Here is a 20197-nt window from a genome sequence, read left to right on the forward strand (position 1 = left end):
TAACTTTCGTTTAAAATATGTTAACTAAAGGTTTTTGGCCTTTTTTATCCTATTCATCTTTTTCTTATTTTATTTTATTAAAAAATATTTTTTTTATCCTCTAATCCTAGTCATCTTCTCCGGACAGATTTATATTGTCCGGCCAACGAATGAAACCCATCGAAATAAAAAATAAAACCCACCCCAAACATAACCCACTTCTTCTTCTATCTCAAGTATTTATAGGTAGGATTAGAGAGAGAGAAAGAGAGTAGAGAGGAAAAATGACTTTTGAAAAGATGTGCAAACGATGAAAGTCTGTGCACATCCTTATCCTGTGATTGGATGGAATATAAATGGGTCGCGTGTGTCAAATGCACGCACACGTATCGACATCCATTTAAATAAAAAAAAAATTAATGATTTCATAAAAAAAATATGACCATTCATTATCATTTTCTATTAAAAGATCACTGGATATGAAAAGAATACAGTAAAAAAAATTATGTCTTTTAAAACAAGGGATCACTGAATAAGAAAGGTTCAGTGATAGTTTTAAGAAAGGATATATATCTTACAAGTAAGATATATTTTGAAAGGTTCAGTGATAAAGAGATAATCACTGAGATATTTCACTTTTAAAACATTTTAATCACTGAATAAAAATAGATTTAGTGATGGTTTTGTTTTAAGAAAATACAAGTAGATATACCTTAGATCATACTTACTTAAAAGGTTCAGTGATAGAAAGAAACACTGAAACAATTCTTTTAAAACATTTTGATCACTAAATAAGGAAAGATTCGGTGATATTTTTAAGTTTTAGAAAAGAAGATAAGTATACGTACATTAGAGAGAAATATATATTTACTCAAGAGTTCAGTGATAGAATAAGAACACTGAATCATTTCACTTATGTATTACTGAGTATTGCTTAGAGCTGAAAGAATTAATCCTCAGCGTTCATCATCCCAAGTTCGTTGATTAAGATTTTAAATCTTGACTCATCAAGAGGCTTTGTAGAAAGGTCAGGGAGTTGGTACTCAGTGGGTACGAAGTAAAGTTCAATTTTACCCTTCATAACATAATCTCTGATAAAATGATATCTGATCTCAATATGTTGGTCTTGGAGTGAAGAATAGGGTTGTTTGCAATTGCAATGGCATTGGTGCTATCACAATAGATAGAGATATTTAAGAGCTGAAGAGCATAGTTACTGAGCTGGTTTTTTATCCATAGAATTTGAGTACAACAGTTTCCAGCGGCAATATATTTAGCCTCAGTAGTTGATGTGGACACTGAGTTTTGCTTATTACTTGTCCAACTCACTAACTTTCCACCTAAAAGCTGACAGCCTCCGGTGGTGCTTTTCCTATCAATTTTGTAACCTCTAAAATCACTATCCGCATAACCAATTACGTTGAAAACCTGAGTCCTTGGGATACCAAAGACACATATTAGAAGTTCTCTTCGGATATCTGAATATGCGTTTTACAACAATAAGATGGGCCTCCTTAGGTTCAAATTAGTATCGTGCATACAAACAAGTAGAGTACATAATATCTAGTCGACTAGCTGTGAGATACAGCACGGAGCCTATCATTCCTCTATAAACAGTAACGTTTACAGGCTTTAAATTTGGATCCTTGTTCAACGAGAGGGGATGAGCCATTGGTGTTTTCATGGATGAGCTATTGGTTAAATCGAATTTCTTCAGCATATCCCTGACACACTTACTTTGATTGATAAAGATATCTTTATCTGACTGTTTGATCTGAATACCTAGAAAGTAAGTTAGTTCTCTCATCATGCTCATCTGATATTCTTTCTTCATGCGTTCAGTGAACCGAAAACACAAAAAGGGATTAGTGGAACTAAAAATAATATTATCGACATAAATTTGGACTAGAATGATTTGACCCTTGACTTTTCTAAGAAATAGGGTCTGGTCAATCTTTCCACGGACAAATTTCTCATAGATGAGAAATGAGGAGAGGGTATCATACAAGGCACGAAGGACCTGTTTTAACCCATAAATAGTTTTATCCAATCTATAGACATGATTTGGATATTTGGGGTCAAGAAACCCTGAAGGTTGTTCAACATAAACTTCATCATGAAGTTTTCCATTTGGAAAAGCACTATTTACGTCCATTTGAAACCTTAAAGTCTCTATGAGCAGCATAGGCTAGAAAAAGTCGAATAGCTTCGAGTCTAGCCACTAGTACGAAGGTTTCATCATAATCGATTCCTTTTTCTTGCCTGTATCCCCGAGCAACAAGACGAGCCTTGTTTTGGGTTAAAATTCCTTGTTCATCTAACTTATTGTGATAAACCCACTTGGTGCCTATCACAGTTTTGTCAGATGGACGTGGGACAAGGTACCAGACTTGGTTCCTATCAAACCCAATGAGTTCTTCTTGCATATCAATGACCCAACTTGGGTCGATGATAGCCTCATTGATTTTCTTAGGCTAAACTAAAGAAATAAAGTTGACAAAGAGACATATATTACCTAGACCAAGTTGTGTCTGAATACATGTATTTGGATCACCAATAATTTGATGGATTGGATGGTCTTTCGTCCATCAGTGAGCTGGTTGAAGATGATCTTCTAAGATTTGAAGCTCAGGCATAGAAGATGAGGCATCAGCAACATATTCTTCAGCAATAGGTTGGATTGCTAAAGGAGCCTTAGAGAGCGATTTAGCAACTGATAGAGGTTCAACGACTGAAGATTCAGTAAGAGAAAAAGAGATTCAATGATTAAAAGGGTCAGTATTTGAAGTAAAAAGGGGTAAGTGACCAATGGGAACGACAATAATCCTAGAAGAGAATTTAGTTTCGTTACTAGTCACATCTGGAACGATACATGGATCATCATCAAGTTCTAGAGGATCAGCGTTCAGTTGATTGCTGAAAGAAGCTTCAGGTTGTCCATAGTGAGATATCATCTAGTTATCTAACTCTTCATCATCTTCAAAGTTGGGTTTAGATTTAGCTGATTGAGACTCATCAAAGGTAACATGAATAGATTCCTCTATTGTATGTCGTCTTTTGTTGAATACTCTGAAAGCTTTAGACACTGAAGACTATCCAAGAAAGATTCTTTCATCGGTTTTGGGATTGAACTTTCCAAGTTGGTCTCTATTGTTTAGAATATAACAAGTACAACCAAATATATGAAGAAATCTTAGAGGGATTCCTGCTAGGGAAAAATACAACCAAATAAAGTTGGTCTCTATTGTTTAGATTCCTTCAAACGAGAACACCACAATACTACGAATATACGAGAATAATCTTGAGCCTCCGAATTAGTTAAACCATAATTTAGTTTATAATAAAGATCCTCTTTGAACTCCCCTATCACAAGAATCCTGGAGTATTCTCTTTTTTGTGGATGGATGCATCAGTGGGTAAACTACCGACGAAAATAAAGCATAAGGGTAGAAATGCAATTGTGTATTTTTCATCAATTTTATGTTATCTTAATTATTTGTATTTATCCCTTAATTGTCGATCACCATATATTTATCACACATCTATTAATAATACCTTCCATGCATCGAACCGAGAAAGTGTTTAATCGATACTAAAAAGGCAATATTGTTACCCGAAGTTCAAGTAGATGAGAAATTAAATTTAATCGAAGAGCCTAAAGCTATTATCAATTACAAACTTAAAAAGTTGGGAAATTAAAGAGATCAATTTAGTAAAGGTTTAATGGTTCTATCACAAGGGTCAAGAGGCTACATGGAACCAGAATCAGAAATGAAATCTAAATACCAAATTTATTTGAGTGAAAGAATTCCGGGACAAAATTCCTTTTAAAGGGGAGTTGTTGTAATACATTAGTTTTATTAAGTTAAAAGCCTAGGGGTGTTTATGTTAAGTACTGATAATAGAGGGTTCACCTTAAAACGTTGTGTGTATAAAAACGTCACTTCCTCATTTCATTCCTGAACCTTATCCCTCCAAGTGTGTATATGTGTCTATTTTGGGGAGGAAAAAAAATCGTAGTGTGGATTAGGAGTTCAAAGGAGTGAAGATTTTTGGTTTGGTTAATTTATTTTCTTGATATAGAAGATAAAGTCAATTTTTTGTCTATTCCATTCAAAGAATTACTATAGTTGTAATCATAAAGCTTAGCTCAAAGTTTCAAGTTTTGGTTAAATGGGGTTATTTGTTGGTATCTGGTTTGGAATCAATTTTTGAGGTTCGATTACGATTATTTTATCGATTGATAGAAGTCTTGATTGGTGAATTTCTTATCTCTTATTGAGTTCTGGTTTCCACCGTTGTTGAGTTAGGACTAAATCCTTTTGGTGGATTTGTGGAATTCATTCACATTAATTCTTTATTTTTGGATGTCTTTTTTTAAGTTCCAAAAGAATTTCTGTGAGTTATGTGCAAGTAATTTGAAATTGGATATAATATCGGGTAAAAACCTAGCCAAGGATGTGTGCCGGCTTTTCCTGGCTGATAGGGATAGTTGACTGAATTAGTCCCCTAGCTATCCCCATGACTTAAGTTGCAGGCTAGGTCGCATAACTCCCTATAGTTTGAATTATTGGTTTTTCTTTCATGTCATTTTAGGATCAAATGTTTATCTTTTTGTTTTTTTGTGTTTCTGGTAATTTTAGAAGAGATTTCAAAATTTGGTAAAATTCTGGACAAAGCAAGGTTGTTTAGAAAAAACCTGGAATGTCCAGTGACTTGTGCGACCTTAGCTGAGACTCTGGTCACATGGCAAGTTGCAGAAGTCACTATGTTGTGGTTTTTCAGTCTTTTTTCTTGTGTTGTTTTAAGGTATTCTGGGGTATCATTTGTTTACCTTAAGGGTGCGTTTGGTAATAGGACATGACACAACAGGACGGGACAAAACTCGTTATCACACGCTTGGCGCGACATGGGACAAGGAGAAGAATTGGAATAGTGGGAAAACGTAGGACAAGAAAGCTTTTTCTTGTTCCACCTAGGACAAGAATGAGATAGAAACTAATATATTACTAATCTACTCTCGTTTGATATGTAACTTTAATATGGTATTTGTTCTAATGGTCACCACCGCTAGTCGTAGCAGCCACCACCACCAACGGTACACCGGTAGCCACTGTCATCCACCTTCACCTCCTCCGCCACCTCCACAACTACCGTCAACCACCATCCATCGACACCTCCACAATTGGCCACCGACCACTACTATCCATCACCATCATCATCACCATTACCACCATCAGCCACCTCTACTTCGTCCTTCTAGCTCCTCAACTATAACAACCTCCCCCACTACCTCTACAACCACCGTCGGTCACCGACCACCTCCATCCATTTCCATCACCACTACTACCGTGGGCTACCTCCACCATAACCACCATCAACTACCATTGCCACCACCACTATTACCTTCACTACATCGGCCAAAACTACTTCCTTCAACGTTGTTGGCTACCACGACCACCACTATCCACCATCGTCCACCAATCACCAATGCCTTTATCTACGCAGTCGTCGACGACCACTACCATCCATCATCACTGCCACTAGTATTGTCGTCCACCACCTCCACCATAACCACCACCACCATTGGCCACTACTACCACTATCCACCAATACCACCATCACTACATCCACCACATCAGCCACAACTACCTCATCCACCACTATGTAAAAATGTTTGTAGATTATTATTTTTTTACTTTGATTGTGTCATTTATAACTATTATATGATATATAAAATCATCAAATAACTTTTAGGGACAACTTGTATAGTTTTGTCCTATTTGGTCCTAGTTGTACCAAACACCAGATAGACACTTGTCTTATCATGTCATGTCGTGTCCCGTCCATACCCTCTTGTCTTGTCCAGTCTTGTCCAATTCTGTCCAGTCCAGTCTAATCATGCCTGTCTACCAAACCCTACACAAGGCTTGTTTAGAGTTAAGGTTGAGCCTATCTTTTTGGATTGATATGTGCATACCTTATTCTGATTCAAGCATTCAGTTGCGATTTCTCGTTTCAGTTAAAGTTTATATCTTCGTTTATCATAATCAAGGTGAGTTTTCTTATATCCTTTTCAAACTGAAATGCATATGTTATCAAATGATACTATTTCAATGTTATACCTTATTGGTATGTTCAAAATTTACTCTACACTATGATATGGTATTTATTACATGTTGTTGGATATTAACACATGTGGTTTGAAGACTTACAAAACATAAGCTCGTGTGTGTGTGTGACTGTAATAGTCCACGAATGGGGATATAACTTCATCCCACAAATGTGTTTCAGGTGGTTCCACTATCGATACTGATTGTGGTCCTATCGGAGTGGGTATTTTTAGAAAAACGACCGTTGTGGCTAGTTAACTATGAAGAATGTAGTGCCTGAAAGCCTACTTTATGACTAACTAATTTAAGGCCTTTTATATTAAATGATTTTACTATATTGTTTTACTGACAGGGATTTCCTCAATAGACTGTATAGTCTAGCCCTCATTTTTGTTTTAAAAAATATGCATTTCAGGGTAGCATCGGTTAGAAGGTAAAGGAAAGGGAAAAGGTTGAGATTGTCTATTTGGATTTTCATCTGTGAAGACTGTCGAGAAGTATTATGAAGTCTACTTTTTTTTTATCTTCTTGCTTGATGGATCATTTTGTATGAAAATCTATTTAGCAAAAACTTGTGGTAGCTTATAGACAATTGATAGTTTTGTAGAGTGGAACCTAAGTTATATCCTAATTTGATTTGTTATGCATAAAGTTATGTGTAATGAGTTATATGGAATTGAGGTTGTTACATATCATATTTGAATAAAGTAATCACTATATGATTGTCCCAAAAACAAATCCATATCTGATTTTATAAATAACACAACCAAAATTTTCTAGAATCACTTAGTTAGTCTCCATTCAAATGGATTTATTCAAATGTGATAACTGTATGATAAATGTGATAGAATTTTGTGATATAATGAAAAAAATCGAAGTAGTGGGTTTCCACAACCAGTTTTTCAATACACCCATTGATTCAAAATCAGTATGATGAAGCTATGTGATAAGTGTGTAATACATTGTTGCCTCCGAGGTTGAAATGATTTTGCCCTAATCCTACTAACTGTGGAATTTGATAAATATGTGATTCAGATGTGAGACTATTGTTTATTAAAAATAGGAAATCAAAATATGATGAATATGTGATAAATATGTGATATGTAGAACATACCGCTGGTAAACCGACTCTCCTCTTCTTTCTCGACGCCTCCAATGTCGATAACCTGCTTTTGCTCTGTCTTTATAGCCTCCTGTGACAGACGACCATCGATTCTTTTCTACTACTATTCAATATAAGATGTTGTGATAATGATCTCCGACTACATACGTATCACCTCCATGATGATCAGCAAAATCTGATCGTGTTATGCGATTCTGGATTCCAATTCTAGTTTTACCTCTGCATGTCTTTAATATTTCTAAATAAACATTGCATATCTGTTTATTTTTTTAAAATCCCTCAAATTTTTGAAACATGCGATCTGAAAACTGATGCATGACTTACATATGTTCTCGCATTTTCGTACATGATCACAGGTGTTCTCATTTAAATCCTTATACACACAGACACACACACTATAAGTGTACTTGCGGATTGCAACACATTAATCTCTACATCGTCTTTCTTGATTTTTATTTTATAAATTCGAGTGAGTTAAACGTTTATCTTATATTTAAATGTATTTATCAGTTGGTTATAAACTAGTTTTATATAGTTCAAACGTATTAATAAATTTTATGTGTGTGTGTGTTTATATATGTAATAATACATTGTAAATGTTGTATAATATGGTTAAATTATTGTATGAATATGCCGACAGTGAATAGACTCGTGATTGAAATATTTGAAAATCGGGATAAAAATTTGAATATATATATGTATATATATATATATATGTATATATATATATATAGACTTAGGATCATGTAAGACCAGCTTGTTTTCGTGAGACCCGTGAGACCAACATTTTACACTTGAAACTTCACAAAAAAATGCTGTGAAGGTGACTTTTTAAAACCTTCACAGTGTTTTTGCTGTGAAGGTTCGACTTTTTTTAAACCTTCACAKTGTTTTTGCTGTGAAGGTTCGACTTTTTTTAAACCTTCACAGTGTTTTTGCTGTGAAGGTTACGTGTAAAAATGTGGTCTCACGGGTCTCACGAAAACAGATTGGTCTCACGTGAACCCAACCCTATATATATATATATGTATATATATATATATATATGTATATATATATATATATAGGAAATGAAAACCGCTTCCATTTATGTAAACCAATATCATTCATTCATTTTCTTGATCAATGGTCAAGATTAGTTTAGTTTATTTTAAGAAATTAAGAAAAAATATATTAAATTTTTTATCTTATAATAGCAAGAAGGGCAAAATGGTAAGCCCAACCACATCTTCATCATGCACCTTATTCATCACCCTATTTATCATGCACCATATTATGGTAAATTTCTCACTATATTCATCATGCACCCTGTTTCACTTGTCCAATGAGATTGTTCACGCACCCATATCATCATGCATCCTATTCATGTTGTACCCATTTCATCATGCACCCATTTTATAATCATTTTCACTTACTTCATACACTAATTTCACCATGTATAAAACCGGTTTCATCATGCACCCATTTCATAATCATTTTTCACTTACTCCATGCACCAATTTCACCATGTATGAAACCGGTTTCATCATGCACCCATTCAATAATCATTTTCACTTACTCCATGCACCAATTTCACCATGTATGAAACCGGTTTCATCATGTACTCATTTCATAATCATTTTCTACTTACTCCATTCATATTTTTTTTATTACTGATTTTATAGATTTATTAATCTAATAACTTACGATTTTCATGAATCTTGGCAATAATAAACCAAGACACAATATAGCAAAATCCAATTTTTAATATTATAATTTTATTAAATATTTAAATGTTACCACTTATAAAATTTCCTTTATTATGTTACCTTAATTAAGATTTATTAATAACTTCCATATTTAATAGAAAACAATGCAAATAACCAATATACCCTTAATTATTAAATTTAATTAGAAAAAAATGAAATTTCCCTATTGGTTGAAATTAGTTTACACGGTTTCTAAGAATTGCATGGTTTTCATTTCAACGTGCCCCTCTCTCTCTCTCTCTCTATATATATATACATATAATTAACATGAGTATCAAATTAAATCCGTTTTTATATTTTTTATTAAAAAATATTTATTTTTAAGACAATTTGAATTTTTAGAAATTAAGACTAATTTATGGGTTTCTAAAATTTGATCCATTCATATAGAATAGCTAGTATGAGTTTTTAAAAACCTTTTGAATTTCCATTCTTATATTTTACAAGAGAAAAAACGAATATTAAAACATTGAAATATTTTGTATTCATTATTAATAGGGTTTTTTTTTATCAAAATGACTAAAATATACCTTCGTAAGCTACTAAATGACAAAATAGTGGTCAAAATAGGCGGTTTATAAAAATATGACATTTTTCAGATATAATATCTTATTTTTATTTCCCAAGTCAGATACAAATAATTTTTTTTTCATATCAACAATTATAAAAAAATATCAACATTCAATGGTTAGAAAAAATACAATTTGTATAAGAAAATACAAAAAATTCATTGGTTCATTTATGTGTTTAAAAAAAGTAGTAAAAATTATAAAATTTGGTGTGATTTCATATTGTGTTAAGGTTGTGCTGATAGATTGTATTTAATGGTTACGTGTTGTGAGAGTAGAAGTGTTTGATTTTATAGAGTAAAACCACAACATTTGGTCCTAAAACAATCAAAAACCAGACAAAATTGTTCCCTGTTTATTGAAAACACCCCTTAATTGTGAAATCGATTTTCTCACTAGAAGACAAAACAATGGTCAAAGTTGGAGGGTTGGATCTCGCAGGGGAAGATCCGGGGATAGGTGGGGGTGATCCCCCCTATTCAAGACAAACTAAATGTTTTGTCCCCAATTCAAAACATGTGAGCCCCACAAATCAATTTAAAATATTGTTTTGGTCAATGAGGGCTGGATCGGCCCCTTATGGTCAAGCATGCCTCCGGGAGCGATCCGTGTGGTTATTTGGTAAAACTTGAAAAAATGGCTATTTTGTTAATATATTATGTATTGTTTGATCATTTTGGTGAAATTCTATTATTAATTTGTACTTATTTTACATGATGGTTTTAACATCTTTGTTTTTGAAAAATTAAAACTTTTTAAAATGTAAAACTTAAATGTTTTATATGTGGGGAAAGTTCAGAAAAACCCAATAAGTTATCTCATTTTGAATGATTAAGTTCGTAAACTATTTTTTTGAATGAGAAACCCATTAAACTTTCTCATTTCGAATGATTAAGTCATTGGACAATTTTTTTGAACGAAAATACCATTAAACTTTTTCATTTTGAATGATTAAATGTTTGAACATTTTTTAATAAATAAACCATCGGACTTTTAAAAATTAAGTTATCTACATCATTTTAACAAAAAAACCTACTTGTAACCGACTAGGAAGATTTTAAAGTAAAAAACCTATATCAATTTTTCTATTCCAAAGTCCTATGTCATTCAAACCTCTCACAACCTACGGCATTGCTCCACCTCGCCATTTAAACCTCTCGCAAACATCGTGGAAGTAAATCTCAACCATTACAAGCATTTGATCTAACGATCGTGATTAATAAAATGGTTTAAAGAAAATATCGTCCCGAATTTTTTAATTTAAAAAAAATAAAATATAATCAGATAATTTTGAATCTAATCCAATATCTATAAATTCAGTGTTATTTTCAATTTAATTAAATTATGTAGAAAGTAATAATATGCGATTGGTCCCATTTTCAGAATAAAAAACACGACATATTTAACCCACCGCCTGCAGCACGCAAATCCGTAGACATTAAAATCATTTTCACACACATTCATACTAATGGTAATAATATAGGACGGTACTTGAATCATAATACTTGGGTGTTTGCAATTGTTTATAATAACAATTTATTGATTTATTTCGGTGTGACATCGATAATAAATACTTTTATGTGTTTGGATAAACAAACCGGTAAAAAAAAAGTTTTTGAATAAGTTAAACCCTTCTAATTTGTAATAATTTGATAAGTGTTTTTATAAAAAAAAAACATAAGTTGTTTTAAAAAATTAACCTTTGAGTGGGGCCTTTCCCCGCACCATTTCATGTAAGTTCGCCCCAACTATCACCAGGTGTTTGACAAATTTTCTAGAAAACAAATATGATATTCAACATACATTAATATATCATTTTGATATGTTAATATTCATGAATATACTATTTTAAATATGTTATTCATCATGAATATGGTAGATTTTTTACAAAAAAATATGATACTTTTTAAATGATATGTAAAATAAGTATCAAAATAAAATTATTATCCGACGATATTAAAATACCAATTAAAAAAATTACAACTTTCACAACGAAACGAATCTTGATTGGGAATTTGTACAATTTCTTCGATTATGACCATGTTGGTGGCATAGACCACATCTACGAGGTTCATCAACATGACAAATGTCCATCTCGTTACGAATTCGGATAACAATCCTGTAGACACCTTCAACATATTCAAACCCGGATAAAGTATGAGTTTGTGCATGAGTATCACGTTTTTTACAAAGTTCCACTACATGCGTGATGATAAAGGTGTATTGCAATCTCACCGTGTTTTACAAAACAAGTTCAAACTACCTTATCATAAATTTATGATGCATTTTAAAAAATACCATATTTTTGTATAAAAAAAAAACTTTGAATATGATATTCAACATATATAAATATGTTATTCATCGTGGAGGCGAATATGCTATTAGTCCTTAATGTCATATTCATCATGAACATGATATTCAACATACATGAATATACTATTTCTAATTATGTTATCTATCATGAATATGATATTCAACATACATGAATATRYTMWKWTGTTATTCCTTGTGAATATAATATTTTAAATTTGTTATTCATTATGGATATAATATTCAATATATACCATTTTGAAGGATTCTTTGAGAAAGATAGTTAAGATGAGAAACATAAGAATGAATCTGGATCATTGATCACATTTAATCTCAAACATTTGAAACACCCCCAAAGCTAATCTCAAACCCACCCATGATTTGTAACACTCCCAAAGCCCAAAGCAACAGATTGGCCAATAACATTGAATCCAACTTAAAACCATGATAGAAATTATTGGTAGCCCACTACTTAAGACTTATAAGGAACTAACAATTTTGACCTTCTATCCATATGGGACGAGTTGTTACATGAATCACGCTTGATAAGGAGATTGATCTGATGCATCTCATCTTAAAGTGCATTCAAGGATGGATATCCCTTTTTACATTTCTCACATCAACTCTAATTATCATCGTAACTCAACCATATAATTATGTTACTCATAATCATGAATATGATATTCAATGTATATGATTATTTTATTCATGGTGAACAAAGTATTTTAAATATGTCTCATCATGAATGTGATATTCAACATATATATAAACTCCTATTTATTTCATTTGTTTTTCAAAACTTAGGAATTTATAATGTAAAACACAGTTTGTCAATGTCATAATTTATAAAAATATATATAAAGATTTTTATTTAATATTTACTTTAATTTAAAATTTTTGATTTATTTTATTAGAATATATATATATATATATATATATATATATACACACACTAGAAGGGTACTCGCACAATGCAGCGAGATACATCTCGATTTTAATGTTTTGCGTTTCTTTTTTGTCTCAGTCGATATTATAATATGATTTTATATAATTTTAAGAAAACAATAATGTTTTTATCTATACTATATTATAAAGCATTTGATAAAAACTCTTAAAGACCATTTTTTATGTATAAAGTACTGTATATTGATGCATATTACTTAAAATTCAAGATTACAAGTAAATTATGCATAAGTACAACTTATTAAAGCTTCATGTTTGAATTTGTGTAACTAACTGCGGATAAAAATAATCAAATACAGGATAAACATCTCATTTTAAAATATACAAAATCTAAAATATAATTAGAATAATTATCGAGTTCTAACAAAATAATTAATTATTATCTTTATAAGAAAATTATATTATTAAACCAAATATAAATTATTTCGTTATTGAACCTAAATTAAATTATAATTAAAAAAATTAAAAAGTTACACAAAAAATAGGAATTTTAAATAGTTAATTTGATACTAATGTCAATATATTTTTGTCAAATTTTTATGATATCTTCAAATTTATATTTTATTCAAAAATAAAAACATCATCGCTTTTTCAAAATCACGTAAGACCATATTATAACATCGACTGAGATAAAGAATAAAATGAAATATTAAAATCAAGTTGTATATCGCTGCATTGCGCGAGTATCCTTCTAGTTTTTAAATAAGATATAAATATGAAGACATCATAAAGAATTGAATTTTTTTTATATTAGTACCAAATTAACTATTTAATTTTTTTATGTATTTCTTTAATTCATTTTTTTTATTATTTTTTGTTTAATATATTTTTTATAAAAATAATAATTAAGTATTTTACTATAATTCAATGATTATCCTAATTATATTTTAAATTTTTTATATTTAAAATGAGATGTTTATCCTCTCGATTATATTTATCTGCAGTTAGTTACACGAATTCAAACATCAGCTTTAATAAGTTGTACTTACGCACAATTTACTTGTAATATTGAATTTTAAGTAATATGCATTAATAAACAGTACTTCATACATAAAAAATGGTTTTTAAAAGTTTTTGTCAAATTCTTTAAAATATAATATAGATATATAATAAATTTGAAAATACATATGGATCATAATTAACTTTAGAACAAATTACATTTTTAGTCCTTGTAGTTTACCAAACTTTCCAGCGATCTAATTGAGTCTAGGCATGGGAATGAGCCTCGATCCATCGGGGAACCCGGTCCACCCGTCCCGGTAGGGGACGGAGATTCCCCGCTAAATCGGGGATGGGGATGGTACTTCCCGCCCTGCCCCGTACCCGTTATATATATATATATATATATATATATATATTATGTGTTTCAATTAAAGCGGTAGTTTATAATTTCCTATTTCCTAACTAAGATTGTAATTTAAAATTGTAATTTTTTGGATGTTAATATGTAATATTTTGGATGTCAAGTCAAAATGCAATTACTCGATAAGTTTTGTATATTATTCGATATGGTTTTATATTACTCAATATCTTTTGGTACATGTGAATTTAAGTTTTTTTTTTTGGATTTAATTGAATTTTTTTTGGTTTTAGGTTTATTGAAAATGTTTGAGATTTAAACATGTATGGTCTCTCACATATGTAATTTAAAATAACTTATATAAACGGGAAAAAATTCTTTGTTTTCCCATTGGGGATCCTTGTTTCCCGTTCGGGACGAGGATGAAGATATGATTATATTCCTCGACAGAAATGAAGACAAAAATGAAAATAAAAATAAGTAATCAAGGACGGAGACGAGGATTGAGGTCCCCGCTCATTCCTGCCCATTCCCATGTCTAATTGAGTCTATATTATTATATGTCCACTAGGAATGCCCTTTTGCACCATAAAAGGTTGACTTAGTAGAAACCGTCCCCCACGTAAATAATTTAATTAATTATTGATTAATAAAATAAATAAATAATTTCCAAGAAATTTCTTCAATTATATATATGCTTCATTTTTTTTTTATTTAAAAGCGTGTGACCCAAAATAGAAGTAAAAGACTTTTCATTTAAAAAAGAAGTTATATAAGAATCTTTTATTACGTCAATCGGTGTTAAATTTCCCGTCTTAATTATTAACAGATAATAATTTACCGAATATACCACTTTAATTTATATAATATTAAAAATTATCACGCACCTGAACTCGATCGATCAGATTCACATAAAAGTAAGAAATCGCTGATAGATATCGCTTTTATCGTTTTTTTATTTATTTTAATTTCCCACTTATATTTATTAAATATTTATACATAACCATTTTTGCCCCTTGAATACGTCACCAATGTGACATCATTGGTATGGTGGTGCATGTCTATAAATGACTCTACTTATGGGTTAAGAAGATGACCAACCCAACATTCATTTTCTTGGATATGGAGATGGAGGGTTTATATCAATGTGAAGCTAATTATGTGCCTTTGACACCTATTAGTTTTCTAGAAAGGGCATCATTTGTCTACGGAAAAAGTCCATCTGTTATCTACGGTGATATAGTATATACATGGAATGAAACACGCGACCGGTGTGTTAAACTGGCTTCTGCCCTTTCCCTTTTGGGTATTAACCGTGGAGAAGTTGTAAGTCTTTCAACCTATGTATTTGTACTCTTAATCTTTCAGATTTCAATGAAAAGTCATTGGAATCGTAATAAATTCAAGTCTCGATCTTCTTTAAAATGAATTATATGTAGACATGTCAACACCTTTCTGGAAACATATTTTGATAGGGCCGCATGCACATGGTTAATTAAATGCACAAAATAATCTGTACTTGGATATGAAGTTCTTGCTTTGTTCGATCTTGGTCTTAACTAGAACGCACATGTAAACGTGGTGTGGGTCTTGGTCCTGACCCAACTCATACTCTCAAAATCAGGTCTGATTAGGACCACTGATCCTAGTTGTTTGTTTTTTACCTAGTCTATCACTGTTTGGTATATGGGTTTTGATATAGATTTCTATGTCTTTGTCTATCCTTTTTATATGATATTTCATACGTATATAAATTATGGTCTTTAAAAATGTAACCCATCTTTTTAAAACTAGTTTTGCATTGTAATGAAACGGGTTTTTAAAACATTTTAAAGAAACGTCTTGTAAATAGTTAACATGACGATTTACATTAAGACATTTTATAATGTATTAATAGGAGTGATGTAAATTTACTTTATACATATTTGAATTGTTAGGTTGTAATAATTTATGTAACGTCTCGTTAAGTACTCTAATAAAACAAGTCACCCCTAGTTACCTTTACATAGTACGATAACTCGTTACCACTTATATAGTAACCAATATGTTTACTTAAGTATATAGGTCTTAGTCCACTGTTTCTACTACTTTTTTTCTCTGTAGTGGTACTAGTTATATTTAGGGTTGATTGGTATGAGTTTTTCATATGGTACAAGCTGAATACGCGTAAGGTATAAGCGACAACTGTAGCTCAATCCCCTACACATACTAGCTTCCCTCCCTCTCACTTTTCGGCGTTTTTCTAGTGTTTAGAGGCCAAATTAAGCTTTAACTTCTGAATAAAAGTTGTAGAAATCTCTCTTAGCAATCTAATCGCACAAGATTCACCCTATTTGAAGAAACTACTGATTTTATATGAATTTTCTATAAACAGGGTGTAAATCCCAAGTAAGTTGAGACCAGTTTTGAAATCTCGAATATATATCACATTACCTAGGATTCATCAACAATCTACAAGAATTGCAACTTACGTAAGAATTTACATGGTTTCATCAGATCTTATCCAAATTAATGGAACACTCAAATAATAATCAGCGTACCTTATATAGATAACTTTAATGCTTCAATTGCCACCTTCGATTCTTCATACTTCCCTCAAATTATAGGTTGCATGGCTTCATCAATGAAGTTTTAGGGTTTCGGGAAAGAGAACATGAAAGTTAGAGAGAGAAAGGAAATGAGAATTATGATCAATTAGTACGATGCTGTTATGGTGTTAATTTAATCCGGTCTTATATAACTGCTTCAAGTAATTAGACAACATAGACCTAATCTGGACTCGGTAGGCCTAATTCCACATAGACCAGCACCAGCCAACGTATTTCATTCTTAAACAGGTTGGGTCCTAATTAGACCTTGATCTTTGAATCTTTTGTGGATCCAGATGATTATGGATCGTTCAATAATAAATAGTAATAAAACATGAAGTGTTGTCTTTATTTGACAATTGAAAATACGTCTTCCTAGCTCAGTACATCTTGACTTATTGGTCATTTTGTTAAATATATAATATTTTATATAGTACAAAACTCATATACTCCTCACCTTTGGTGAGACTTAAACTCTTGATCTCGCGGGAGGTGGATGAAGGTTAAAATCTACCAGTAATCCGGGTATCACTGAACTAATCACCATTTGGTTACTTATTCCTCAACTTATAAATCAAAGTACAACCGTTGATCGTCATTGCTTATCTATACTATATTATAAAGCATTTGACAAAAACTCTTAAAAACCATTTTTTATGCATGAAATACTCTTTATTGATGCATATTACTTGAAATTCAAGATTACAAGTAAACTGTGCATAAATACAACTTATTAAAGCTCTATGTTTGAAATAGGATAACTAAATGCGGATAAACATAATCAAATAGAGGATAACATCTCATTTTAAAATATAAAAAATCTAAAATATAATTAGGATAATTATTGAGTTCTAACAGAATACTTAATTATTATCTTTATAAAAAAATATATTATTAAACCTAAATTAAGTTACTTCGTTACGTTAAATTAAATATGATAAAAAATTGAATTAAAAAATATACAAATAAGAACTTTTAAATAGTTAATTTGTACTAATATTGATATATTTTTTGCAAATTTTATATGATATTTTTAAATTTATATTTTATTCAAAAAAAACATTATCGTTTTATCAAAACCACATAAAATCATATTATATCAACATGGATAAAAAATAAAATGAAACATTGAAATGAAAATGTATCTTGATGCATTACACAAATACCCTTATAGTTATTAATAAAAACATATAGAGTTTTTATATTGGTTCATGTAAAAAAAAAATCAAGTTTTGTGTGTTTACGGGTTTAAATCTCCGTTTTTATTCATGAGCTGGTAAACCTTTTTTAGATTTTATTATATATGGAAATAAGGTTCATAAATTTCATGTTCGAATAACCATATAAACTGGTAGAATAAAATCAGATATTAACCTGTTATATATTAATAGTTATATTGTTTTATAATAGTTTTATGAAATCAAATTGAACTTTTCTTTGTATACCTGTGTTATGAAATCAAATTGAACTTCTCATTCTTATATAGTAAGGAATTTACAAGACTTTATTGACTTGTTAGTATATCGGTCATAGATTTCAACCGACGATTGAGATAATGATATGCATTATAGAATCCCGAACTTATGATAAAGTTTCAAGAATTCAAATCCAAATAATAGCTTCGTTTACCATGGATTTATCAAATTTTGAGTTTTACGTAATGTCTTTTTATTTAACCTTGTTTATGATTAATTTATATTTAACCTTTTTCTAATTATTTGAAAATATATTATACAATAATTAAATAGTTATATAATTTAAAATGAACTACAAATTTGGTCTATGTAGTTTCTCAACTTGAATATTATTGTGAAATATAATATATTCGAAGACTTTGAATTTAACATGTAATTTCTTTATATTTAAGTTTATTTGAATATTGATGCAAAATTGTTGACTTATATATATATATATATATATATATATATATATATATTCTATATTATATTATAAAGTATTTGACAAAAAATTCTTAAAAACCAATTTTTATGCATGAAATACGATTTATTGATGCATATTACTTAAAATTCAAGATTACAAGTAATTTTACATAAATACAACTTATTAAAGCTCCATTTTTAAATTCGTGTAACTAACTGCAGATAAATAAAATCAAATACACGATCAAAATCTACTTTAAATATAAAAAATCTAAAATATAATTAAGATAATTATTAAATTCTAAGAGAATGTTTAATTATTATCTTTATAAAAAATTATATTATTAAACACAAAATAAATTATTTTGTTATTGAATCTAAATTAAATTATAATAAAAAATTGAATTAAAGAAGTTACACAAAAAAAAATGATAACCATTAAATAATTAATTTGATACTAATATCGATTTTATTTTTTTCAAATTTTTTTATGACATCTTCAAATTTATATTTCATTCAAAAATGAAAACATTTTCACTTTATCAAAACCACATAAAATTGTAGTATATCGATAGAGACAAAAAAATAAAAAGTAAACGTTAAAATAGAGATTTATCTTCGCTGCATTTTAATAGTTTATTTAATATCACTTTCATTTTAAATTAATTATTCATTTTATATTAACTTCGTGATAAGTTGTTAATACGAATTTAAACCTCTTAACAAATTTCTATCTTTATAGTTTATAAAACAATAAGTTATAATAACGATATTGAACAATATAATATGTTGGAAAAATATTCTGAGGCTTGTCAATTTTTTTGGATCAAACGATCAGGGAGTATACAAATATAAATGGTTTACACGTCATATCAGTCTCGTTGTCGTACCTACTTTTGGCAAAATTGATCACACGTATCTTATCCTAGCGACCATTTATTTGAATACGGGTCTACAAATTATTAAATATCAATTTAACATATACAATATGAAAAGGAGAAAATCCTATAAATAATACGATGACGTCTTTTTTAATAGTCCTTATCTCTAACAACTAATATCAGATAACACATATTTTATTTTATTGATTGGTGACTGTCATCTATCAAAGAAAAACGATAACTTTCTTTATCTGCTAAATGTTGAAGAAGTAAACGGTCATTAATTTGTCTGCTTGTTAAGCTCGTTTTCATCATGTCAAGCCATCGATTTTTTTTATGTATGTCTAACGAGAGTCGTATTTTTACATGATAATTCAATCTAAATTTCCATTTTTAATTATGTACATTGTTGACTATTAACATATGAATTTGAGTTGAAGCATGAACATATAGTTTATATGTGAATCACATGGGTTCACATATGAACCCATTTGCCACCTATTTGTAAAAGTTACGAAATTACCCCTCCATCTTCTTTATACCCATGCGAGAAATTATCCAGTGCTTCACTATCAAAGCCACCAATATTGACCAGATGAAGGACTATGATCACTTCCTTATTTCTCAAATATTTACCACTTTTGAAATAAATCTTTCTACATATATATATATATATATATATATATATATATATATAGGGTTGGGTTCACGTGAGACCAGCATGTTTTCGTGAAACCCGTGAG

General features: G+C 30.2%; 1 protein-coding gene and 1 long non-coding RNA gene across 2 annotated transcripts in view; one reads left to right on the plus strand and one right to left on the minus strand.

Annotated features, from left to right (window-relative positions):
* Window positions 1–11412: 11412 nt before the first annotated feature.
* LOC112513732 lies at window positions 11413–16964 on the minus strand. Its single transcript, XR_003069295.1, has 2 exons — window positions 16646–16964; window positions 11413–11661 (listed from the first exon to the last, which is right to left on the minus strand). It is a non-coding gene; the product is annotated as an uncharacterized LOC112513732 (long non-coding RNA).
* Window positions 15213–20197, plus strand: part of LOC112513731 (probable acyl-activating enzyme 1, peroxisomal) — a 7516-nt gene continuing 2531 nt past the window's right edge. Inside the window, exon 1 of the mRNA XM_025120086.1 lies at window positions 15213–15431. Within this exon, the coding sequence (XP_024975854.1) occupies window positions 15228–15431 (204 nt within the window). The 5' untranslated portion in view covers window positions 15213–15227. The remainder of the gene's footprint in view (window positions 15432–20197) is intronic.

Source organism: Cynara cardunculus (assembly GCF_001531365.2).
Source record: "Cynara cardunculus var. scolymus isolate 2C chromosome LG 5, CcrdV1, whole genome shotgun sequence".
Classification (NCBI taxonomy): Eukaryota; Viridiplantae; Streptophyta; class Magnoliopsida; order Asterales; family Asteraceae; genus Cynara; species Cynara cardunculus.